Consider the following 23,005-nt stretch of genomic DNA (forward strand, 5'->3'; position numbering starts at 1 on the left):
TGAGCTGCACAGCTGTGCAGGCAGGAGTGGTGTAGCAGTGCTCCTGCCCTCGGTGGTGAGGGATGCCAGCCAGGTGCCCACATGAGCAGTCGGTTGGCAGAGCAGGAGCTCCTCGTGCTGCACCAGCTCCAGGCTTGCAGCTCTGAGTGTGTGGCCATGGGAGGGGTCCCTGGGCTGACATGCAGCCCACTGTCACCAGAGCATGCAGGTCATTGTGCCATTTCCAGGGTAAGACACAGGCACAGGGGGGCTCAGTCTCTGCATGGGGAAGTGTTTCACTCCTGTTAATTTTTGCCTTAATTGAGATTGTGCCGAAGCAGCGCTGGGTTAACGGCTGGACTGGATGATGTTGCAGGTCTTTTCAACCTTAATTCTGTGAATCCAAATTCTCTATCTTTTGCCACTGTCAGGCAAGCACTCTCAACCACTGTCAATACTGGAGTGCTGCTTCCAGAGCCAACAGAGGAGATGGCTGAATGGAGAATGGTGTCATGTGGGGTTTGTGAGGGTGGTCTAGAGCAGGTGTCAGGCTTGGAGGCAAACTCATGGGGTCTTTGCTACAGCTGACTCCACCTGGGAGCTGCCCTTCTCCTTAATGTTGTGTTTTCCCTCATCAGCACTCAGCAGGTTCGCATTTTAGGTATGTGAGTGTTCAGAAATGGGTTTACGGAGCACTGCTGCCCATGATGCTTAAAATGAACATTTAACCTCTCTTCAGAGAGAGGAAAGATGTTTATTTTTTTTCTACATCAGCTTTGTTTGGCATGGCTTATCTTTGCTTATGAGGATTTCTTGGTTCCCTAGATGGAGTGATGGTCCAGATAACTGCTGAGAACATGGACTCTTTGAGACAGGCCTTGAGAGAGATGAAAGACTTTACCATCACCTGTGGCAAAGTAGATGCTGAAGACCCTCAGGAACATGTTCACATTCAGTGGGTAGAAGATGATAAAAACTTTAATAAGGGGTAAGTAGAGGAGCAATCACTTGACATTGGTGCCTGTTAAAAATTTTAATTGATCTTTTAAGGCATGTGAGTCTTCAGATCAATAGGAATTAAAAGCCTGCACCTCTGTTTTGAGTGATAAGATGTAATTAATTGTAACGACAGTGGAATTGAGATACCAGAGCTTTGGGGCGTCAAAAAAAAAAAAGAAAACTGGCAGTGCTATGGATTTTTTTTTTTTGCATTGCCAATATCCAGTTATTGGAAACCACTAATCTGTCTCCAACTCTTAAGTGCTGAACCCTGCACACTGTGGGCACTTCGCTCTGTTGGTGCTTAGTTTGCATTAAGTAGAGCTGGAAACAAAATTGCTGAACTTCAACAGTATCTTTGGACATTTGACAGTTAAGCCAAACGAAAAGTGGATTTGGCATCTAAGTATTACGGCAGTAAAATGCTGTTGTGATGGATTCCATATTTCAGGACTCAGCACCTAGAAAGAATCGTATTTCTGTAGCTTTGGGCTCTCCAGCTCAATCTTAGGTTCTGCAATCAAGTCCTGGGCTATGTAAGTTGTGTTTCAGGTATTGATGGCCTGCACTGAGTTTACAAATGAGCAAAAATCCAACCTGTATGAAACCTTCAGGAAGCTCCTTCCTGCACCTGCATTGTGCACATGACCTCCTTCAGGAACTGCTCTTTGATTCCAAGGTCATTCTCTTATGCAGAGGGCTCTGTCCAGCTCATGTCTTGTGCTGAGTCAGAGCTCACCCTCCTCCCTCCCTTTTGCAGTGTTGTGAGCCCTATTGATGGGAAATCCATGGAATCTATAACCAGTGTGAAGATATTCCACGGCTCTGAGTACAAGGCCAATGGGAAAGTCATCCGGTGGACAGAGGTGGGTCTGTCAGCCCGGCCCTGGGTGTGGACTGCACCCAGCTGCTCCCCCAGGCACCTCAGGAAAGCAGCACATGCTTCCCCTCGAGCCTGTGGTGCCTCTCCTGCCTGCACAGGGAGCTGCAGGGTGGCATCCTGCAGGATAAAACAGCCAAAACATCCTCCCACTGCTGCAGCCTGCGCTGCACCGGCCACCGCTGCTCTCATCGGCGATTCAGCATGGGGGGACCACAGCACCACTCGCTGTGTTACACACAGAACACTTGGTTTCATTTGCCTGCCTTTCTACATGGAGACACATCTTAATATAAGTTGTTTTTTTAAGAAATGTTATTTTGAGCCACTTTCTATAAAATGTTGCATGTTAAAGTGTTGTGGCATAAATCACTCAGAAACTGCTTGCATGGCTGATGGTGCCTGTGACTCTGCCAGCACACAAATGCTGATGTCAAAATATTTCTGGAAGTGTTTCACTTTGCCTGCTGAGAAGGAGCCCCGTTCTTACGCGGCAGCTTGGCCCTCGTGTGCCCTTTCTTCCCAGGTCACTTGGTCTCAACAGAAACAGGTTCAGTTACAAAAATAGCAGATCTTTGGGCTTGGAGTGTCATTTTTCTGAACTTAACATCTGTCTAATAACAGGTTTTTATTAAAACCATGTGCAATACATAGTGAATTACCATAGCAAGCCTTTTGACCAGATCTGAGATGTTTCAGAGGACTATTTCAATTTAATGTTTCTTCTGAAGTTTTTTAAGATTTTTTCGTCCCTAAGGTGACTTACCTTCAGGAGTTTTTGCTGGGCTTCCCTGAACAGTTACTTAAGTATTTGTAGAAGTTTAAATGATATCCAACCCACACTTTCTAGAAAAGCTAAGTGTTATGTCTTGTGTTGACTCTTCCCTTTAGGTGTTCTTTCTGGAAAATGATGAGCAACACAATGGTCTGAGTGACCCAGCTGATCACAGCAGACTGACTGAAAATGTGGCAAAAGCTTTCTGTCTGGCTCTGTATCCTCATCTTAAACTGCTGAAAGAAGATGGAATGACTAAGCTGGGTCTGCGTGTTACACTGGACTCGGATCAAGTAAGTCTTCAATAGTTTGGGTGTAACTGGGAGGTTGTTCTCTTGCTCATTCCCCAGAAGAGGAGTACACCACTCTGACCAGAAGAATGCTGAAGAAATACTAGTATCAGATGTTATGCAGATGGTGCTGGCTGTTGTTTGGTGTTTTGGGACATCTGTTAGAGCCAATGCCCAACCTGAACTAACACAGACTTGACCCCCATTATGGCATGAGCAGCACCTGCTCTGTGCTCAGAGGAGACTCTTAGTTGGCCTTTTTGCCAGCAGTTAATGCTCTGTGAGGGTCCTGCTCATCCCAAGGAGTTACTTTGAGAAAACAGGAGCAAAAACAGGCTCCCTTTGCTCAGGCAACCACTGTGAACACAAGCAGAAAGACAGGTAGATAAGCTTTTTAGTGCCTGCTTGATCCAGTTTGAGTTCCTGACTTCTCTGGGAGATGCCACAGCCTTTCCTCCTTTCCTGCCCCCAACTCACAGCCTCGTGTCCTGTTCTTAAAATCCACTCTTTGTATTTTTTAGGTTGGTTATCAAGCTGGGAGCAATGGACAGCCACTGCCCTCTCAATACATGAATGACCTGGACAGTGCCTTAGTGCCGGTGATTCATGGAGGGGCCTGTCAGTTGAGTGAGGGGCCAGTCATAATGGAGCTCATCTTTTATATTCTGGAAAACATCTCATAAGAGGACTTCATTTTCTGTTCAGACCTGTTCCAGCAGCAGTTGTATCTGAATCATTTGCACTTTAAAACTGGAAAATTAAGCTTTTGTTAACACTATTGGGGAAGGGGGGGAGGGGGGTGGGACAGTTGTTCCATAATTCTAAATCTTCTATGCATTGTCAACAACCAGAGGATCAGGGCAGCTTCTATACTACAACATGGCTATGCTATCCTTGCAGCTAATCCACTTCTGTTACTGTTTAGGAAAATGCTCATGTTTAAAGACTTAACAGTCATGTACTCTCAATGCTGAAAGGGTGCAAAGATCACTGGGGCGCAAATAAAAAGTGAAATTCCAACCTTGTACTGTCTGTAGATGGACATGTAAGAAACACTCAAGACCTCCATTCTGACCTCATCCTAATGCCATTTGTGGTTATTCTGTAAACATTAAAAAGTAGCATTTACATTATTTTGACGAGATTATTAGTTGAAATACATTTGGGAGAAGCCCTTGAGATAGGGAAAGATTCCCTAGCCATAACCCTGTTTGTCTGTGCGTCCAGAGGAGCAGGACAGGCATCTCTCTGCAAGTTACTGAACTGCAGTTGTGTGTGTGGAATAGGCTAGTTTCTTTCTCTATTTACCACAAAAGTCCTTCACTTGGGCAGATTTCTGTCATCTCCTACAACTCTGCTGTTCTGTACTTTGTTTACAAATCTTTCTGAAGCAGAGGAAAGATCAGCCCTAAAGTGCAGTTCCATCTTGTTTCTTGTCCCCAGTAGGTTCTGCTTTTTAGAGGCAAGTCCCACCCAGGGCAGCTCTGTCCCCTCCCTGCTGTTTGCTGTAGTGTAACGCCAGTGTCATGTAACCCAAGCCAGCTTGCACTTCATATTGCAGCCCCATGTCCAAGCTTACGTGTGATACCAGTGTAGAGTGGCTGTTCCTGCATGTTCTGCTGAAAAAGGCTTTGTGGTCAGTTCTGAACACTTGCACTCGGCCCAGTGCTCTTGGTCTCACCTGAGAGGGCTTTGGTAAGGAAAGCAGCTGCTCGTGTCTGCTACAGCATTAAGAAGCTGGAATTGAGCATCAGCCAGAGGAAATGCGGTTCCATGTTCTTACTGTCTCCATGGAAAGCTGCTAACCAGTGGCAAGAGCTGTAAGCAGGAGAAGGGGTTTGATGTGGTTAGCCAGTCATGCAAAGCAGCTCTTTCAAGTCCCTTCCAGGAAGAGCAGTGAAGGTTTCTTCTCCTGTCTAGAACTAATTTGGGAAGAGAGGTGCTAATGTATAGTGAACAGTTGTGGTCAGACATTCCCTACTGCCCTCCATTCTGGGGGAAGCAGCAGGGCCTGGTTGGGCTGTGCTGTGACCGAGTAACACCAGTGGCCCAGCAAAGAGAAAGGGAAGTGCCAGGCCACTGTGAGATGAACCTCTGGTTTTTAAACAAATCAACACCACTGGCTGGGCAGGGGAAAGGTAATTGGACAGAGTGATACATTTTATGGAAAGGCAGCCCAGTGTCTGCACAGAGTGCACTTGGGAATAAATGGCTGCCGCTTTTCAAAAAACAAAGTATGACAAATCCAATGTTCCAAATCACAGCTGGCACCACCCAGCCCTTGGAGAAGACAGGCCAGGGAACTGGGGCCAACTCCACAACCAAAAGCTGGCCAACAAGAGGGAGCACACTACCACACTTTAAAAGGTGTCAGATCCAAGTGAAGCCTTACCTCTGGCATTTGGGAGAGGGTGGGTGACTTAAAGCAGATCACAGAGTGGTTCCTGCTGGCCAAAGCAGGAACTGGGACCCACCCCCTGCTCCTGCAGAGGTACCTGTGCAGCCCAGATGTATTGAGGCCACTTGATCCCCTGTGCACCCTGGTTCTGCACACTCTGGGACACAGCTCAGCCTGACACGCTGTAGGCACGGTTCCACAGCTGGAAGAGCATTCCAGAAACTCGGTAATAATCTTCCTCCTAGAGCCTGCACTCCAGCTTTGCCACAGTAGCAGCTTTCCAGTTACTTTAGTTGCATTGTTATGCTTAATAATGCAGTAAAAGGTGAAAAATGTTTATCTTCTCTTCCTTTGCCCCGGAAGTCTTTTAGGTTTGGATTCTGTTTGTGCAAAACACTATCAACTGGTGACTGACATGTCTGCTTCAACCATAGCCTTTGAAATGACCTTAATTACCATGTTGTTAAGAAATGAGTACTTGTTTAGAAAAAAAAAAAAAGTACTTTTAAAATTCAGTTAGTTAACACTGCAAAAAACTGCATATTATATTTTTATTTTCGACATGTAGTTTTGTATATTAAATTTATTGAAATTAAAAACTAAACACTGTATTGTCTTCATCTGCTCAGGAAGACAGAGGCAGAACTGCCTGACCTGTCTGGACTCTGTTCTGTCTCCCAACCTGCTCATCCCTGGCACAGGCACATCCTCCCCTTGGAGATCCCTGGTTTCTGTTAGCTCACAGAGATTTAAAAACACAAGCACATTTAGTACCCTTTCTTGTATGCTGCTGATCAAAAAGCATTCCTGAAAATAAGTAATGATCCAGTTTTCTTAAAGGACAAAGTGAGACTATTTTCCCCCTCACCTGGAAGAACTGTAAAAGCCTATTTTGTAAAAATACAAGGAACATTTGGGAAGCAGCAGAGTCTAGTGTACTTTTGTCTTTCTTTTTTTAAATTAAAACCCCAACACCATAAAGGATGAAGGCACAGTACCCTTCTGCACTGGAGAAGCAGTGCAGCAAGCACAGCACACAGCTGGGAGCCAGAACAAAACTAGAGGTCTGTAAACACCAACCTGCTGAGGAGCCCTGGGCCTTTCCTTCAGAAAGGGACAGCCCTTGGAACCTCATGTGCCACGGGCGTGCACAGAGGAGGGACTGGCACCCCTGAACTGCTGCCTGAGAGCTCTCCTCTGGATCAGGAAACAAAGACCCCCAACCCAAATAGGCCTGGATAGGAGAGGACAGAAAAAGCAGTAGCAGACTGTTCACTGAACCACGCCGGCTGCTCAGACACTTGGGAACAGGAATTCTGGTAAAGGTCTTACCTGTGACTTAACCAAAAAGCTCTGGCACTACCTCAGGGAATTTTTAAGGGGCTAAACCCTTCACAGCACTCTGCATAGTTAATGTAACATTCATCCTGGTGCTACATCAGTAGTCCCACATTAAGGCAATTCTGTCTATTTTGGGTAGACCAGTCCCAAGCCCTGCAGCAGCGCATTCCCAGAGCCTCCTGTTTGCCTTGCAGTTATTAATAAGCACTATGGCTGTTATCAAAATAGACATTAGGTTCAGTAGTGCATTCATTTAACATCTTTGGTGCTTGCAGCTTAGCAGCATCTTCCTGCCTTCGCTCAGCCCACGACTTCTAACATTCCCATGGATCTGGAGAGAACAACACAAACAAACCCATCAGAATTCCTTGCTGCAGTACAGAACAGATGTTCACACTTCAAGGAGACATTATATGGAAAATGCTGACACCAAGGTTCTGGATGGTCAATAAGAAAAATCAATGGAGCAAAATTATTAAGCTCCAGTGATGGCAAGTGCTTGGGCACGAGGCCAAGTTGTTATTTCAGGTATGGCCATCAAATGTGTCCCTATGCCTGACGAGCTCATGGGACCTCCTGACCCCTTTGGCTGGGAGGAAACCACTAAAACAGACCTTTTGGTGCCCAAATGGTGACTCCTCTACTGAAACAAGACCTCAATTTCTACAATCTGACACCATTTGCCACCATTTGCTTCCAAACAGGTGATGTCACACTGAAGCTGATGAGTATTTGCTTAACTGCCATTTAGAAATGTAAAGTGAAACCATATGCTAAGGAAGAGGGAGCACAGAGGCTTCAGATCAAGCAAAGGAAGATGGATTACTTATCACTTATTTTCTAAATAATATTCTTAGTAAAGGTGACACCAGGAGCTGTCCCTGTATTTCAAGTTTTTGTGAAACAACATCTCTGAGATACAAACTAATCAGAAATTCTGTAACCTCATTTATGAAACGATGTCAACTCCCCACCACAAATATAAAGAGTAATGCTACTGAAGCCAGAGCTGTGTAATTAGGTCAATGCCAACAAAAGACATTATTCAAGCAGAATTTATCTGTAGCCCTGTCAAGTCATGCCCAGACCACCTCTGGGCACAGCATTCATACCTCAGACAGAACTAACGTTCAAGGACCAGCCAATTTTCTGTAACTGTTTGAAGATCTTGACCACTGAGGGGCTCCCTGAGTCTCACTTTTACTTCCAGTTTCCCTCCAGTGGGCTTTCTGCCATCAAAAATCTGAAAAAAACATAAAAAGAAGAGTGGTTAGAACAAATAGAGATTGGAATGTTAAACTATAGAGCCTCAGGCAACTGTGACTGTATGTGCCCATGGCCTGAGGGTGACAGAGATCCCTGCAGGTGACTGCAGTGCTGGAGTGTCACAGCCAAGTATTTCCTCAGACTGGAACTCAGCAGAGCAGGTCCTTCCAGGTCCCTCCCAACCCAGGCAGGTTTTCAAATTCACCTAATACAAAACTCAACTGCACTCACACGTTTATGTAATCAAAATACTAATTTCCCCTTTGGGTTTAAATACTAAGCAGAAGAACACACCTCATCCCAAAAACATACCTCAAGGATCTCTCTAACTTCACATTCTGATTCCAGCTTGTCCAGCTTCAAGTGTGCTGTTCCCACATGCTTGTCACTTCTGAAAAAGGACCTGTGCCAAAGAAGTGAAGGGGTAAGGATAGTCAGAATGTTCTGACTGACAGTAAACAAGCCCAGAGGGTCATCACTGTTTGCTCCATCCCCATCCCTCCTACCATTCAGAGGGCTGGTCAGGACTCCTGGAACCCTGCACACCCACAGTAACAGAGGCAAACCCTTAAAAGCCAGACTGCAAGGAACAAGAGAAGAAAGTACTCATTTGCTAATTATTTGTTTGCAACCAAGGTAAAGATGAGGACAGCAGTGAAGAAAAACAATCAACTAAATCAGCACTCGGAGTGGCAGCAGCTTCTGTCTCTGTCCAGGGTGACAGGGAAGGAGGTCCCAGTTGCCAGGACAGGGCCATCCTCTGCTTGGGGTTGTTTAACAGAACAGACTGAAGGAATTCCCAAGGAAGTTGCATCTCCCAGCAAAACAAACATTTTGCAGGCACCTGCTACTTTTGGCAAACTACTTGTAGGAAAAAGTCACATGAATCATTCTGTTTCATCTTGATAAATCAAAACAATTTCAGTAAATAAGAACGTTCCAGCTATTGTTTTGATTCACCTACATGCTCATAGTTTTAACAGTCAACAACTATAATTTTAGAATTTCCAGTCTGCTGTAATTAAACACAGAAGCATTTTTATCTTGCGAGGAAAACAAGCAATTTCTCTTTGCTGTAGTCACTTCTACTGAACAATTTAATCAGCAGTAAGTCAATCCTTATCTGAACAGAGACAGATGTTGCAACCCTTACCCACATAAACTCCTCCAAAAGGCAACAGACTAAACCACCCTAATTCTACACAACTGTTCAGCTCAAAGCACACCATTTCTCTGCCTGCATCCAAGCATCTCCCTGAACCAGTCTCTAAAAGGTTTGAAAAACAACTGAACTCTAGAATTGAGTTAGAAAAGATAATTTGACCACACCTGCTGTGTTTTTTTGGAAATTTTCCAAGATTTCAAAAGCTTCCTGTTTTACCCACTCTGTTTCAGAAAACACAAGCAACCAAACCAACAAACACAAAAAACCTGTAACTCACAACCACAAAACATCCACCCTTCTTCCTATTACCACTAGGAGAAACTAAGGTATTATCAAGCAAGACTTGACATATGCCATGGAAACTCAAGGATCGTTAATGGAGCCTCAAGATCACATTATTGGTGGAAACAGGAGACTGAGACTCCCCATCAGCCACACCACAGCAGACTCACACAATCATTTAGGGAAGTTCAGGATTTCTTAACTCCCATGTTGGAATACTTCCTTCACTTCACAAGAACCTTAAAATGAAGGATTATGTAATTGTACTGCAGCATATGGGACACTTTGCTCGTAAAGTTCAGACAATCAGCAATTCTTGCTGAATTTTTAAAAGCATATTTCCATTTTATAACTCAAGAAACAATAAAGACTGGTTCATCCCTGCTCAGTGCCAGGGGCTTGCTGTGAAGAACTGCTCTAGGCTATGGCTTCAGAAAGAGCTCTGGGGAAATCCCCTTTCATCTTCAGAAGCTTTTAGGAGAGGCTCAAGAAGAGACTTTTTCCTTTGGAAAAATACATTGCTGGGTTTTCCCTTTAAAGTGTTGTTAAACTGAAGTTTAGTATGTATGACCTGAAACAAGTCTCCTTTGCTCACTGAACAAAAATAATTCTTGGGAGATGGTTAAAGAGCTATCAGAGACCCCAAAGCTACAACATCCACAAAAGCATTTCTGAAAGTATTATTCATCCGTAGTCTCAGAAAAGACAGGGAGCAGACAGTCTTCAGAAAGAGCCTGGATCACTTCATTCTCTCCTTTCTCCCAAGGAGATAGCTGGGAAAAGGTGATAAAAACCCCATTTTAAACAAATGTAAACACTTCACAGCTCTGCAAAAGAGGGGAGATCTTGAACACAGAGCAGTACAGTAGTCAGGATTGACACAAAAAGTAATAAAACCAACTTTTGCTTCAATAGGAATGACAATAGAGGTCAAAAACTGAAACATCTGCAGCTTAAAAATAATCTCAGAAAACATATGAATGATTTCTGCGTGGCCCAGTAATAGCAACAAGGAATAAGACAAAGAGCCACCAGACAAAAACCAACTTATCTGGTATCCCATCACAGTCTTGGATCACAACCATCCCAGGGATGAGGGAATACAGGCCACCCCTATTCTGAGTAACTCAGTTAGGAGTCTGGACTGAGGACGATCTCCCTGAACGTTTTTAACATTAATCTTGTGATCCTGCTCTCTGAGATGAGGGGAGTCTTGTCTCTCTCAAGGCAGCTGCCAGCAGTGCTCAGGATCACTGCTTTCTCAGTCTCACCAACTCCTTTTAACACTAATCCTCAACTGATCTGAATCAACTTCACCAAATCTGTGTCCTTCTTCACCCCCACAGGGGAAGCTACAGAGCTCAGGCACATTTTGAAAGCTCTCAGACATGAAGACCAGACAACTCATTAGTGCTGGCTTAAAGATTGTGCCTCCTAAACTTCAGCTGCAACACTTTTCACTGTTAGCAGAGCAGCAAACTGTGGACTCACCCTTTGTGAAACACTTCAAATTTAATTCCTTTGGACCGAATTGCACGTCGGAAGCCTCGGTGGTTCCGGTTGATGTTCAGCTTAAACAGCTGGTTGTACTCTGAGTGAAATAAAGGAAAAGGAAAGGAAGCTGGGAGTCAAATGGTGTGCAGTGCTCTATTCCATGCACCTACTCAGTTTGGCCCATGTGTGAGACACTTCACAGCCACAGGAACTCCTCCTCAGGAGGGTCTTTCAGTCAGTCACAAGGGTGTGTCCCTGTGCCACAGTTCATGTCACCCCCACCTTACAGGGACAGAAACCAAACTGCAGGAAAACCAAGCCACTGTGAGCTGACAGCAAGGTACTGGAGAGCTAGAACTAGACAGGTTAGGTCTTTCAGCAAGTAAAGAGTGTTTGTGGCTAAGAAAGAAGGGACAAAATATTAAAGAAAAAGCAGAGAAAGGCTGAAATTACTGGGAAGGGGTGTTTTGGATAATGTAATTAATACTGGTTTAATTAATAACATAATGGCTACCACCAATATTGGGATTGGGATGAGGGCGAAGAAATAGCTGGCGCTGCTGGATTTCACACCCCAACAAACCCTTCCATAAGAAAGAAGGAAAAAGGTGGTGGGAGGATCTCTGGCCTGGTTCACAGTCTGACACCAGTCTGTACTGTCCAGGGATTCCCAAGGTGCAACATTTTTCCTGCCATTCCAGAAAAAAAAGGACTCACCTGGACAATTGTTATTGTTAATTACAGATGTTTTACTCTTTTGAGGTTGTTCCTATTAAAAAAAGAGACAGACATAATGTAAAACTGTCAAGCAATGCTTGAAAACAGACTAATGACCATTTTTATTGCCAGGTCTATTTTATGCCTGTACCAGAAAAGTAAGGTTTTAGGGGTTATCTAAATGAGAAGAGTCATGGTATATTCACAAATAAAATACTTGGATTTCACTGTGGTAACAAGGATAATACTGGAGAAAGAATAAGCCAAATCATTACATTAAATATGAGAGCCATAGATAAGCTACACAGTCACAGTCAATTCAATCCAATCATCATAAAGTTACTGACTGGGGCTGTTAAACTCCATGACAAACTGTGCACCTTCCACGACACAGTAATTCTCTTCCTCCTGCATTAGCTTGAATAATAAGCTACACAAGGAATTCATCATAAATCATTCAGGGAATTGCCCTACTATTATTTTCCCTGACAATCAATCTGCCACCAAAATGAATTAACTTTTAACCTAAAGTGGAGTACAAACTAAATCTCTGGGGAATGAACAAGGACAATGTGGCCTAATTATTGCAGCTACTTTGCAAAACTGATTTCAGCTACAAAGGAGAAAGGTGGTATATTTATTTGACTGTTGGCTAAGGAGTAAAGATCTCTTTTTTCTTTTAAACAAAGGAAAATAGATTAAAAGGAACTATGCTGATTCTTACTCATTCCCCAGAAAATTATTCATACAGGCCAGTTCTGGTTTCAGCCACCCTGAGTTACTCCTTCATTAAGGCCTCATGTCACTCAAACCTAAACACAAACCTGGTCTGACCATCACCTATTTCCCACAGGTAACTGAATTAATTTTAGTGGAATTACTGCAAAATTTATTGGGAGGTAAAAACATAGGCTCTGCACTCCCTCAGGGCTAAGCATTAGTCCTGCAAGATCAAGATCTGGTTTTGCCCTACACAGAGAGCAGCAAAGCCCCAGTAATAGGGGGGCTGACAGTAAGAGACCAGTCAGTCCCTCCTTCAGAAGCCCTTCTAGCTCTAAGGTTTGAGTATTTTTCAGACCAGAGACTGCTTTTAAAGGTGAGAGGAACAGGATAACACTGGGGAATTCCAAGGAAAGAAGCAATACATATGTGTATACATATTTTTATATACATACACATACATACATGCACATACACACAAGTGCTAATCAGAAAAACTTGCATGGCCCAAGTCCTCTCTCCAGGTCTATGTATGTATATGTGTGTGTGTGTGTGTGTGTGTATATATATATATTTGCTAATTAAATCACCATTTATTTGATGACAAAGATTAACCCTTTAAATCCATTTCTACAATTCTAAGAGAGGCTCAATTCAATGCCTTTAAAAGCTTGTATTTTTGATGGCAGAGGACTTAGGGTGATCACATCTAAGGTGGCCCTTGGCAACAATTTTGTGTGCCCTGGTGTTTGGTGTGTTTGCAGCTCTGAAAGAAATCAACTTTGACAAATTTTGCCAACACTGGGACAGTGCTGCTGACACAGAACCTGCAGACACCGCCATGCCAAGGGTAAGGTGTGGAGAGCACTGAGAGAAAGGTGCAAAGGTCAAACCTGCAGCCAACACACTCAGCAGTTCTGTTTCTCAGGAAAAGAAATCTGCTTTAAAATCAGATCCAGGCAGGATGTCTAGAAGTGTCCTCCCTTTCCCTGGAGCCCTCACAAGCTCATGCAGAGGCAGGGGGGACAGACTGAGGGGCAGAAGAGCCACGACACACTCACCGCACTCGGGTACTGAAATTCAAACTTCACAAATGCATCCAAATCTCTTGGTGACACACCTGGGTGAGACAACAACCAGCCAATCCAAACAGCCAGTACAGACATTGTCATTACATCTGTCATGTTGAACGGGATTCTCAAGAGCACCCAACTGTTTTACAGTAGGACTCACGACCTGCCTCTTGACAACAGAAAAACCCATCCATCAAACCAAAATCCACAGAGAGTTGGCATCCAAAGGAAAACACCTGGGGTTTTTTATGCTGTTAGTCCTAACACAGTCTAGCACAGATGGTTTACAAGCTCCCAGGAGCAAGGGGCTAAAAGCAGTAACACTGGCAGGAGCAAATCCTTTCTACTGAAGCCTCAAAATACACCAAAGTGGTGCAACTCACAGGCAGGCACTCGTAACAAAATAGGAGGCAAAAATGAAACCTTAACTATGAGCCAGTTATGAGTGAACCCAGGAAAATTTAAAGCTCTTCTTTCTGTCCAGATGGAACCCAGATTCTCTTTATTCACCTGTCTGCTTTTTTAAAAATACTGTTTAAGGTTTTGGGGGGACATGAGCCCAAAACATGCTAATTTTGTTTTATTGAGTACTGGCTCCTAAAATGGCCTTCAAGATAGAGAAATTTCATTCCCCATTACTTTCCTTACCTACTCAGAGGAAAAAGCCCACATGCCCTCTTGAGTACACACCTGGTGGGGCTGGTAGGTTTATCCCTCTGACAATAAGAAGGTGCATTTCTGTGCTGTTAAGATCAGAAAATATCCTGTGAAAAGAGAGACAAAAAAGCACATTCATCCCACTGTCAGCTGATCCACTGCCAGACCGGGATGCCATGGTTATTTGTCAGAGCTTTTTCAAGAGTGCACTCCTACAGAGACCATCTCCACAAAATACAGCAGAGCAAGGGAATAGCACAAACAGAGCTAAAAATATCTCTGAGGCCAGGAATAAAGCCCAGGAGGCAACAGGACTGAGGGAGAAGCACACAGGAAGGAAGAACGGCTGAAGAAACAGAATATAAGAGCAGAAGCTGGAGGCATCCTGAAAACAAAAGAATCAGCAAGAGAAGTTAGAGAACAACTTCTTTGTATTTAAGTTGTTCAGAGTATCCTTTCAGGAATCCTGAGCCTAACCCTGGATGCCACCCAAGTTTGCTGAAGCCCGGAATTCCCTAAACAAGGGTAAAGACCAGGAAAGTCATTCCAGCCTGCCTGAGAAATGTTTTTGTTTTTCCACACCTTATCATTTTAAAGGTTCTTTCCTCAAAGTGATGGCTTGGAGGATCCATTCCTTGTGCTCGTGCAAGCTGTAGGATCTCCATATCCTTTTTACAACCTTGAGCCAGTTTCTCAAACCTACAGAAAAAGGCAAAAAAAGAAAAAAAAGCCAGTAAACAAACCACAGAAATCAAACAGAGCACAGAGTAACCCTCAGCCAGACCTGAGAGCAATGTGGAGATGCAGGAATCACAGTCTCAATCCTTTCACACAAGGATAAATTTACCAACTCAAGCCCCAACATCTTCAGGGGGTCAGGCAGACTCAAACCTGAAATAACTGTTTTGGGGATGATTGAAAGCAGGCACTGGGTCTTACCGAGTTGTTTCTGCTACGTTTCCCAGATGCATGAATTGCTTGGAATACTGCAAACACCTCTGTCAACACAAACAAAAGCAAACAGATTCACTTAGTGGTCCTCACACACAGATCCATGAATGGTACAATTCTGAGGTTGATGACAACCTAGTTTAATAAAAACCAGGCACTTTCCTGAGTCACTCAAGAACATTCACCACCCCATTCCTCAAGTCCAAAGCACAGCATTTGTTTGAGCTGTTCTCCCTATTACATTTTAATCCCCTGATTGGTAGATTTGAGGCCTAGTCTTAATATTCAGGTACTGTTTTCAGACTTGAGTGCTCATATTTAACAGTGATAATTTGCTAGCCCCAAGCCTTCAAGCACACCCTCTGGCTTCATTCAACTAGCCAGAGACTCCAACTCTGAAAATTCTCCATTTTAGGGCATGCAATATCAAAAGTATTTTAAAAACCCCAAAAACAAACAAACAACAAAAAAAACCCACCCCACTGGAACAATGATGGAAATATAATATTAGTAAATCCCAAAGAAATGTACAAAAGAAACTCAAAAACATTTCTAAATAAACATAGAATGGTCACCTCATGTTGGTCCTTCAGCAATTTTACAAGCTGTGCATAAACTTCATCTGCTTTCTGAGACAGCCTGACATCTTCATGGTGTACAAAGATAAAATCACCCTCATCATCTGTAGGAGGTGATGGCAGCTGCAACACAAGAACACATTTCTGAGCCCTAATAGGGAAAACTACGCACTTAGATGTCCAAGAATATGAAATAAAGCAGAATATTAACAGTCCCACTAACCTTGGAAATATCAACAGTTTTCCCAGATTTTGCCTGCTCAATCTTTAGGTCAAGGCCCTTCGCTGTTCTGAGATAAGTCTTCGCCTGTTCAAGGTTGTTTTCCCTCTTTGCTTTGATGGCTGCCTTCAGGTATTGCTTCTTTCTGTTCTCCAGAAATTCCAGCTGTTCCCTAACTGAAAAACAGTTGTACAGAAACACTCACTCATCTGACACTGCCGATGCCCCTGACACAGGTTTACCGTGTTGAGTTTACAGCCAGGAAAAGATCAGTGAAAATACAGATATCAAATCAGGACATTTCCTTACTGCACTCAACTGTTTCTTGGGCACTTTCAATTCCAACCATTAAAAAAAGAGACAAGCTTCCTTCTAGAACAGCATCCTTCATCAAAAAAAACCTCACAGCACTTCACAAGTGTCACAAGAGTTATTACAGCCCCTAATTTGCAGGCCTGAGTCAGACTCCAGCACAGCTGACTGGTCCAAAGGAAAAGCTGAATCCAAACTTTCAGCTCTCCATGTTAACTTCTACGAAACAGCAAATTATGAGCGTCCTCTGGAATAATTTCCTTCCTCTCCCCTGATCTGTCAGAAAAGAAACTTGATGAACCAATGTGCAGGCCCACTCAGACATACCACCTCTGCATCTTTGTAATCCCTTGTTCTCTTAGTTTCCTATTAATGCTTGAGTCTCTTCTTTTCCTTGCCAAAACAGTAAGGACAACCACACCAATAAAACTGCTCTACATTGTACCAGGCCAGTGCATCAGTCAGTCAGGAAGTTCTACTTCATCCTGAGAGAACTACCCAGGGAAGAAGGGAAGGAGGATGGGATTACAGTCAAGGCATCAGCAAGAGCCTGAGCACTGTCTGTGTGTGCCCAAACCACACTGTGAGGTAGTGGCTGTCCCTTACTATCTGCATAATTCATCTTGTACACACAGCTGCTAAGTGACCTTAGCAAGGGAAGAGTAGAGATGGATGAAGCCCTGCCTGCACTGCCAGCCTGAGATCCTTGGGTGAAGCACCAGACAGAGGACTCTGTCTGATGTAGGAAGCTCCACTGGATCAATGAATAATTCACACTGGTAACCCATCCCCTTTAATGAGAGTATATGGAGAGTTCAGCTGTGAGCAGAGTTAAACATTATGAATCGATACACTTGTTACAGCAAAATTAATTAAAAACCTAATCAGCCTTATAATTATACATGCTGTCTCTGTGAAATAAAGCTGCATGGTCTGGATCTGCCCTCCAGCACACACATATTGGGGCTCCTGTCAGAGGAAATCTATGATACACATTCACAGGCTCACACTTCAATTATAATGATAAAGTCTTCACCAAACTAGAGCAAACAACTTGCATGTGGAGCACTGGGAATGGTGATCCCTTCACTTACCAGCTGCAGGGAGATGATCCATTGACTCTGCCTTGTCCACGGTGGAGGGTGATGCAGCTCGTTTCAGGTGCTCAGGAGAGCTCTCCTGAGCTGCAGCAGATGGAACTGGAGTTGGTTTAACAACCTGAGTTGGCTTTTTGGCAACTGGGGCCTGGGGTAGAGGCTCATTCTAGCAAAACAAAAAGAATTGCATAATAAATGCATAAAATCTATTCCAGGGTTGAGGACACCATCTCAAGCATCAACAACCATGGTTATGTCTATATCAGCCTTCAGGTATCCCTTCTGAGGGGAGCATTGAATTCCACACAGCAAATTTTAACTTCTGGAGGTTTATGAGCCATGCTGGGCCAGCAGGTAGCTGACCTATGCAAGCCATGGATGGAATAAAGGAATGTTCAACAAGGCAGTGATTTTTAAAGAAGCAGAGGCATGCAGAAAAAAAAAATCATCCAGCAATTCTCTCCATTATAAGCTCCTCCAGTTGAAAGAACAATCAATCAGCAACCAAATCCAGAGAGAGACAGAAATCAAACCAAAGTCTAAATGCTGGTGCAGCCTGACAAAAAGCAGTAAGTGTTGAACATCCTGGGAAAGAATAAACATAGGAAGCTACTGGGATGCAGGATAAAAGTACAGATTTAAGTACTGCAGACCAAGGTAAAGGAGTGGTGAGGATCTCAAGTGTTCGCTTTGACAATAAAATCTACATACAAGACAGCCATGGAAGGGCCAAACCCTGCACTCACAGACTCTGTAGGTACTGACTGTAATAACATCTCATCTGTCTCCCCTACTCTATAAAGGAAACTGAAATTACCACTGAGGTCCCGTATTCCTCAGACTTTTGGGAAATATATTTCACCTCAGTACCCTTACCCAGAAATCCAACATCCAGCCTCATCTCTGCATGCTACAAGAGATGGCAATTGAACTTTTACACATCCTACCAGGCAACACTAACCTCCTCCTCTTCATCATTCTCCATGTTTGCCAGCTTGCTGGCATTCTCCAGGACAGCAGCGATGGTGCTGCCACCATCTGCTGCTGCAACACCAGGAAGAGGGGGAAATCCTGTGAAGGAAAGGAACACAGAGAGAGAGTTGCATAAGCCCCATGGTATGTCTTCCATATTACTTGTTTACTGTAAAGCTGTTTATATGCAAATACCTATTATCTAATGTATTTTAGAATTCAGTCTAACTAAATTGAGGCAAAGGTCAAAAATCCTTGCTAGATGAAGTCTGAGTGGTGGGCTTAAGATAGATCTCTCAGATACCGAGCTTAAGTGGATGGCAGTAAAATGATGCAACAACTGAGTGGTTTTCCAAGCTGAGCAACTGGCAGCCAGCCAAGCAACCTCACAACCTCAAGACTTCAGTTGTAGCAATGCCCTCAGAACCAGCAAAGGATTTAGTCTTATTTTTCCCCTCTCACTGCTGCCTGACTTTAGCAAGCACACAATCCAGCAGAATATCAGTGCTACCCCCAGAGTAATAAACAGTCCACTGCTGACAGCTGGGTTGTCACACAGCCTCTGCTGAAAAGATACTGCAATGCAGAGGTACCAAATTTAGGCAGAATCAGAGGAGTTAAATGAGAAGTGTATGAAGAATTATGTTCTCCATTCTTTTGTTATGCTTTTAAGGATGGAAGGAAGGCTTCATGATGGAAGATAAAACTCTCATTGCCACATGACTACTTTAGTGTCAGCGTCATAGAACAGAGATCCAGAGCCACTGCTATAAAACATCTGTATATATATTTGCTGTATATTAAATGACTTTTCTCATTTAATATATAGCAAGTATTCTTGCTGCCAGTCTCATGAGAAGTGCTAAGAAACAGTGACTAAACTGCTTCTAAACCTAGAGATGGCTGCTAGAGCACAAATTCAAGGTACTCAGGCAGGCAGAACATAGAATCCTGTGCTGATGCCCCGTGTGACATTTGATCCACTGCTCAGCAGCATTTCTGTTTCCAGGGAGTCCAAGGCTGGTACTCATCACCAGCCAGATGCCATGAAGGGCACTGCCATCCCAGGATAATTCACTGCTGGTTTCAGTGACTGCCTGATAATTGTCTTCAATGTAAATCATGTGGCCTCTAAATGATGGCTGAAAAACATCCAGCTGACATGCAAGGACACTGAGCAGTTCTCTGTATTTCTAGAGGTATAAATATGGAGTACCTCACTCTTACAGAAACTGGTATTTACCAAGAAAGGGATCAAGGTCTGGAAAAAGGGATGTTAAACTGCCTTTCAGGGACAGCTTCAAAGGAGGAAGCTTTCAAAGCCACACACGACCCGAAAGAGCTGGCAGTGCCTACTCTACAACCACTGCGCTTGCCATTGCCACATCTGACAGTGACAAAAACACCACAAGGTCCATCTCTGTCCTCTAACCTAAAAAATCCAGGCACTGCTTTGCAGTGCTGAGTGTATCCTTCAGAAGAACACCTCAGGCCCAAGATAAAAGGAAAAATGTTTCCTAGGGGAGAAACCCTATCGTGCAAATGAGAGGCATTCACAGATGACCTTGCCCAAACTTTTCCAGACACAGCACTCGGTGTTCTGAAGAAGATAAACAGGACACAGTGTCTCAAGAAACAGGCTCAGCTGCTGCCTCTGCCATTGTCCCAGTGTGACCACGGGCACGATTTGCTTCATCTCTGCAGACTTTTACCAGCCAGGAGATCTGCAATACTGATTTGATGTTACAAGGTGTTACATGGAGATATTAATTACATATCAGGTTCTGAGGGTCCTAATAGGAATCAGCAGAATGGGGAACATCAGGAAATTTTTTTCACTTTTAAAAATGTCCTTCCAGCAAAACTAAGAAGCCAATATAACCCAAACTTAGTCTTTCCTCTAGGAGGGCTGACACAGAGGATAGACAAGTAACATTTTTAGCACCTGCCTACGGTGAAATTGTTGAACTTCTCAAAGAGTGCCAGTTTTAGGTTCCCATACTGTCAAACAGGTCATCAATATGCAGGAATATTCACTAGGGTCAGTGTTTGGGAACATATTAAGAAAAAACTTCACAATACCATTGAACAGCAAGGCCAGCTACTCACTGAGAAAACACTGAGGAGCTGCTCCACAGGATGAGCAGGCAGTATCTGCACAGCCCCTTCAGAGCCTAGCAGGTGCAAAAAAATTTGGGGGATTAGGACGTTTTACATTCACACTCACCAGGAGGAACAGGTAGCTCAGAAAAATTCACTTTTCTCCCTGCCTTGTGGGCTCTTATGGCATCCTGGTATTGCTGCAATCAAAGGCACTCAGTAAGACATAAAATAGAGCTGACTGTGAATTAGCAATCATCTGTATTTAAGCAGCATAAACACTGTACAAGACTCAGTATTTTACTACAATATGTGCATTGTCTCTATTTCTTCCTCCGAATGCTTTCCAACTTCCCCACTGGACCTCTTTTCAACCAGACAGACAATACACAAATTATTTCAGCCTTGAAAAAGTCTTCAGCAAGAAAAGGGATTCAAATGGCTTTGCTGGATGCAAAGAGCCAAACTTTAGTTTTACCTTGGCTATCCTATCGTGCATCCTGCCCTTCCGATCGTCCCCGCTGGCTTTAGCCTGAGCTGCTGCTGCCCTGTACTTGTCCAGCCGCTGCTGCAACGCCTCCAGCACCGTCTTGGGCTGCTGCAGGGACTCTGCAAACCACACAGACAATCGAATGTCACATCATAAAGATTTCAGTACACGCAGGCTGCCTTTCTCCTCCCCTTCCTCACCTCTGTCGGGGAGCATCACCGGAAAGTTTCACTACAAACACTGCTGTTATGAAGAAAGTTAATAAACTTTTATTTCCATCACTGATCCAGAACAAAAGTAGATTGGATCAGCAGCAAACAATACTCAGGAACATTAGCCAGGTTTACTTAGTCCTGCTGCAGTTCAGTGGGAGAGGTCAGACCTTAAAGTGCTTCCCAGCTGTGCTATTTTCATGACTTACTAGAGAAGTGCAAAAGTCCTACCTGAAGCTTCTTGGGCCTGAGGTTCAGGTGTTGCAAGATCCTGGGAACTTCCCACCTGAGGTGGTAGTTTTTGCTTGGATGCATCTTGTACATGTCCTAAGCTTTCAAGATCTGCAAAGCAGAGAAAGCAGGAAGTTTCACAGCACGCTCCATACACAGCAATTACTGCTGCATGTCACTCAGAAAATCTTCCTGAAAGCTTTTTTGGCTTCCAAATATCTCCACGGCTAGCTAAGTCTAAGGTTCACATTATCCACAGAACGTGCTTTGTAAGAGAAAATCTCAAATGCTGATTTAATTTTGGTTAGGGCTGCTTGAGGGGGGAAAAAATAAGTAAAAGTAGTTCAAGTATTCTCAGAATTCTCTCCCCGAAATATCACTTGGTATCTTGGCAGATGGAAGGAGTGAACAAGTCTGCTAATTGACTAAAATATTTGTAACAAAAGATGTGCTGGAAAAGGGAAGAACTCATATAATCTATTCAGAAACTCCAGTTTCTAGTATTGTGCAACAGAAATCTAGAAGATTATTTGCTGCAAAAATCTTGCACTTTTTAAGGAAAGGTTATGCCCTGGATGAAGCTCCTCTGCAATACCATTTAATGATCTGTAATTTGAGTCATGAATCTCATGATTTACTGAAATAATCTGTCATTTAGTGTCTTAGAATAAAATAATCTATTAAAGTAAGTTGCTTAGAACACTGGGCTGGACAGACCACGTATTAATTATTGGTGGGGATACTGCATCTACCTAAAAAAACCACCAAATTCTCTTACCAGGACTGAGGTATATCTTTAATATTGATAACTTGCTTTAAAAATTAGACTTTAGTGCACTATGATCTGTTTGTTAATCGAAACGTTATGAGCTTTAGTTGAAGCACATAACACCATCAAATATTACAGTAAATTTTAAGAATTTACTTTGCCATTATCCTTCTTTCCCTTCCACTTCAAATACTGGCTGCTATTGTCTACACTTAAAATACCCAGAATATCAGACATCAATACTTGTTTGAACTTGTAATTCACAGAGAGTAACTGCAATATAAGTAATGATACCTCATTTCTCTTCATTGGTCTTGATTAGACTATGAACGTGCAGTGAGCCTCAGTCCTAAACCATCTTCAGTTCTTTTAATAGTTTTGCAATCAAATGTAGAATCATTCCATTACAGCATAGAGAGACTTCTGAAAAGGTTTCCTGAAGACAAGCCTTACCCTGAGGAGATGGAGGCATATTCTGGAGGTCTATTGGCTGCCCACTGTCCAAAGCTTCCAACACCACATTAAACTTCTAATACAGAAAAAACAAAACAAGTAAATTTGTTCTGGTCTGTCCAAGGCTTGACAGCTGCCACAGTAAGTATCTGTCTAATATATCCATCATCTATTTAATGCATGTGGGTACAGCACAGGGTGTGTTCAGCATTTGGGATTTCTTGAGTGCATACCTTGCCTGCCTTCATGTATTCCTTTGCTTTCTCCAGGTCTCCTTGCTGCTTGGCTTTTAGAGCTGCTAATTTATACTCCTTCTGCCTCATAAGTAGGATTGCTCGTGTGCTGCTGTGCTGGGGATCTGGGAGAATGAGACCATGCTGAGATTAACACAGAGCATGCAAAATTTGCATCCTTTGCTACATCCATGTATGCAAACCCATATCTATCCCCTTCTGCTCTAAGTCACAACAGCCATTTTACAATTATCCTTTTTCCTCCAGTCTCCAGAAGTCCTACCTAACATAACAGTTCTACTTTTCCCAATTTAAAGAAAAAAAATATTAGGTCTAAGTCAGTATCTCAAA

At 43.4% G+C, this 23,005-nt stretch overlaps 2 protein-coding genes across 5 annotated transcripts in view; one reads left to right on the forward strand and one right to left on the reverse strand.

Annotated features, from left to right (window-relative positions):
• ZFYVE9 (zinc finger FYVE-type containing 9) overlaps positions 1-3,676 on the forward strand; it is a 40,645-nt gene extending 36,969 nt beyond the window's left edge. For all 3 annotated transcript variants that reach the window (XM_062497190.1, XM_062497189.1, XM_062497191.1), the window contains 4 exons: positions 805-967; positions 1,739-1,844; positions 2,750-2,926; positions 3,445-3,676. In XM_062497190.1, coding sequence (XP_062353174.1) covers positions 805-967; positions 1,739-1,844; positions 2,750-2,926; positions 3,445-3,606 — 608 coding nt within the window. In that variant the 3' untranslated portion in view covers positions 3,607-3,676. The remainder of the gene's footprint in view (positions 1-804; positions 968-1,738; positions 1,845-2,749; positions 2,927-3,444) is intronic.
• Positions 3,677-5,534: 1,858 nt separating this feature from the next.
• CC2D1B (coiled-coil and C2 domain containing 1B) overlaps positions 5,535-23,005 on the reverse strand; it is a 28,418-nt gene continuing 10,947 nt past the window's right edge. For both annotated transcript variants that reach the window (XM_062497046.1, XM_062497047.1), the window contains 18 exons: positions 22,655-22,779; positions 22,422-22,497; positions 21,200-21,310; positions 20,745-20,875; positions 20,394-20,466; positions 18,156-18,265; positions 17,192-17,360; positions 15,789-15,961; positions 15,563-15,688; positions 14,976-15,034; positions 14,619-14,735; positions 14,070-14,143; positions 13,368-13,426; positions 11,587-11,638; positions 10,867-10,966; positions 8,241-8,331; positions 7,775-7,905; positions 5,535-6,993 (listed from right to left, as the gene is read on the reverse strand). In XM_062497046.1, the coding sequence (XP_062353030.1) occupies positions 7,786-7,905; positions 8,241-8,331; positions 10,867-10,966; positions 11,587-11,638; positions 13,368-13,426; positions 14,070-14,143; positions 14,619-14,735; positions 14,976-15,034; positions 15,563-15,688; positions 15,789-15,961; positions 17,192-17,360; positions 18,156-18,265; positions 20,394-20,466; positions 20,745-20,875; positions 21,200-21,310; positions 22,422-22,497; positions 22,655-22,779 (1,766 nt within the window). In that variant the 3' untranslated portion in view covers positions 5,535-6,993; positions 7,775-7,785. The remainder of the gene's footprint in view (positions 6,994-7,774; positions 7,906-8,240; positions 8,332-10,866; positions 10,967-11,586; positions 11,639-13,367; positions 13,427-14,069; positions 14,144-14,618; positions 14,736-14,975; positions 15,035-15,562; positions 15,689-15,788; positions 15,962-17,191; positions 17,361-18,155; positions 18,266-20,393; positions 20,467-20,744; positions 20,876-21,199; positions 21,311-22,421; positions 22,498-22,654; positions 22,780-23,005) is intronic.

Source organism: Cinclus cinclus, chromosome 8 (genome assembly GCF_963662255.1).
Source record: "Cinclus cinclus chromosome 8, bCinCin1.1, whole genome shotgun sequence".
Classification (NCBI taxonomy): Eukaryota; Metazoa; Chordata; class Aves; order Passeriformes; family Cinclidae; genus Cinclus; species Cinclus cinclus.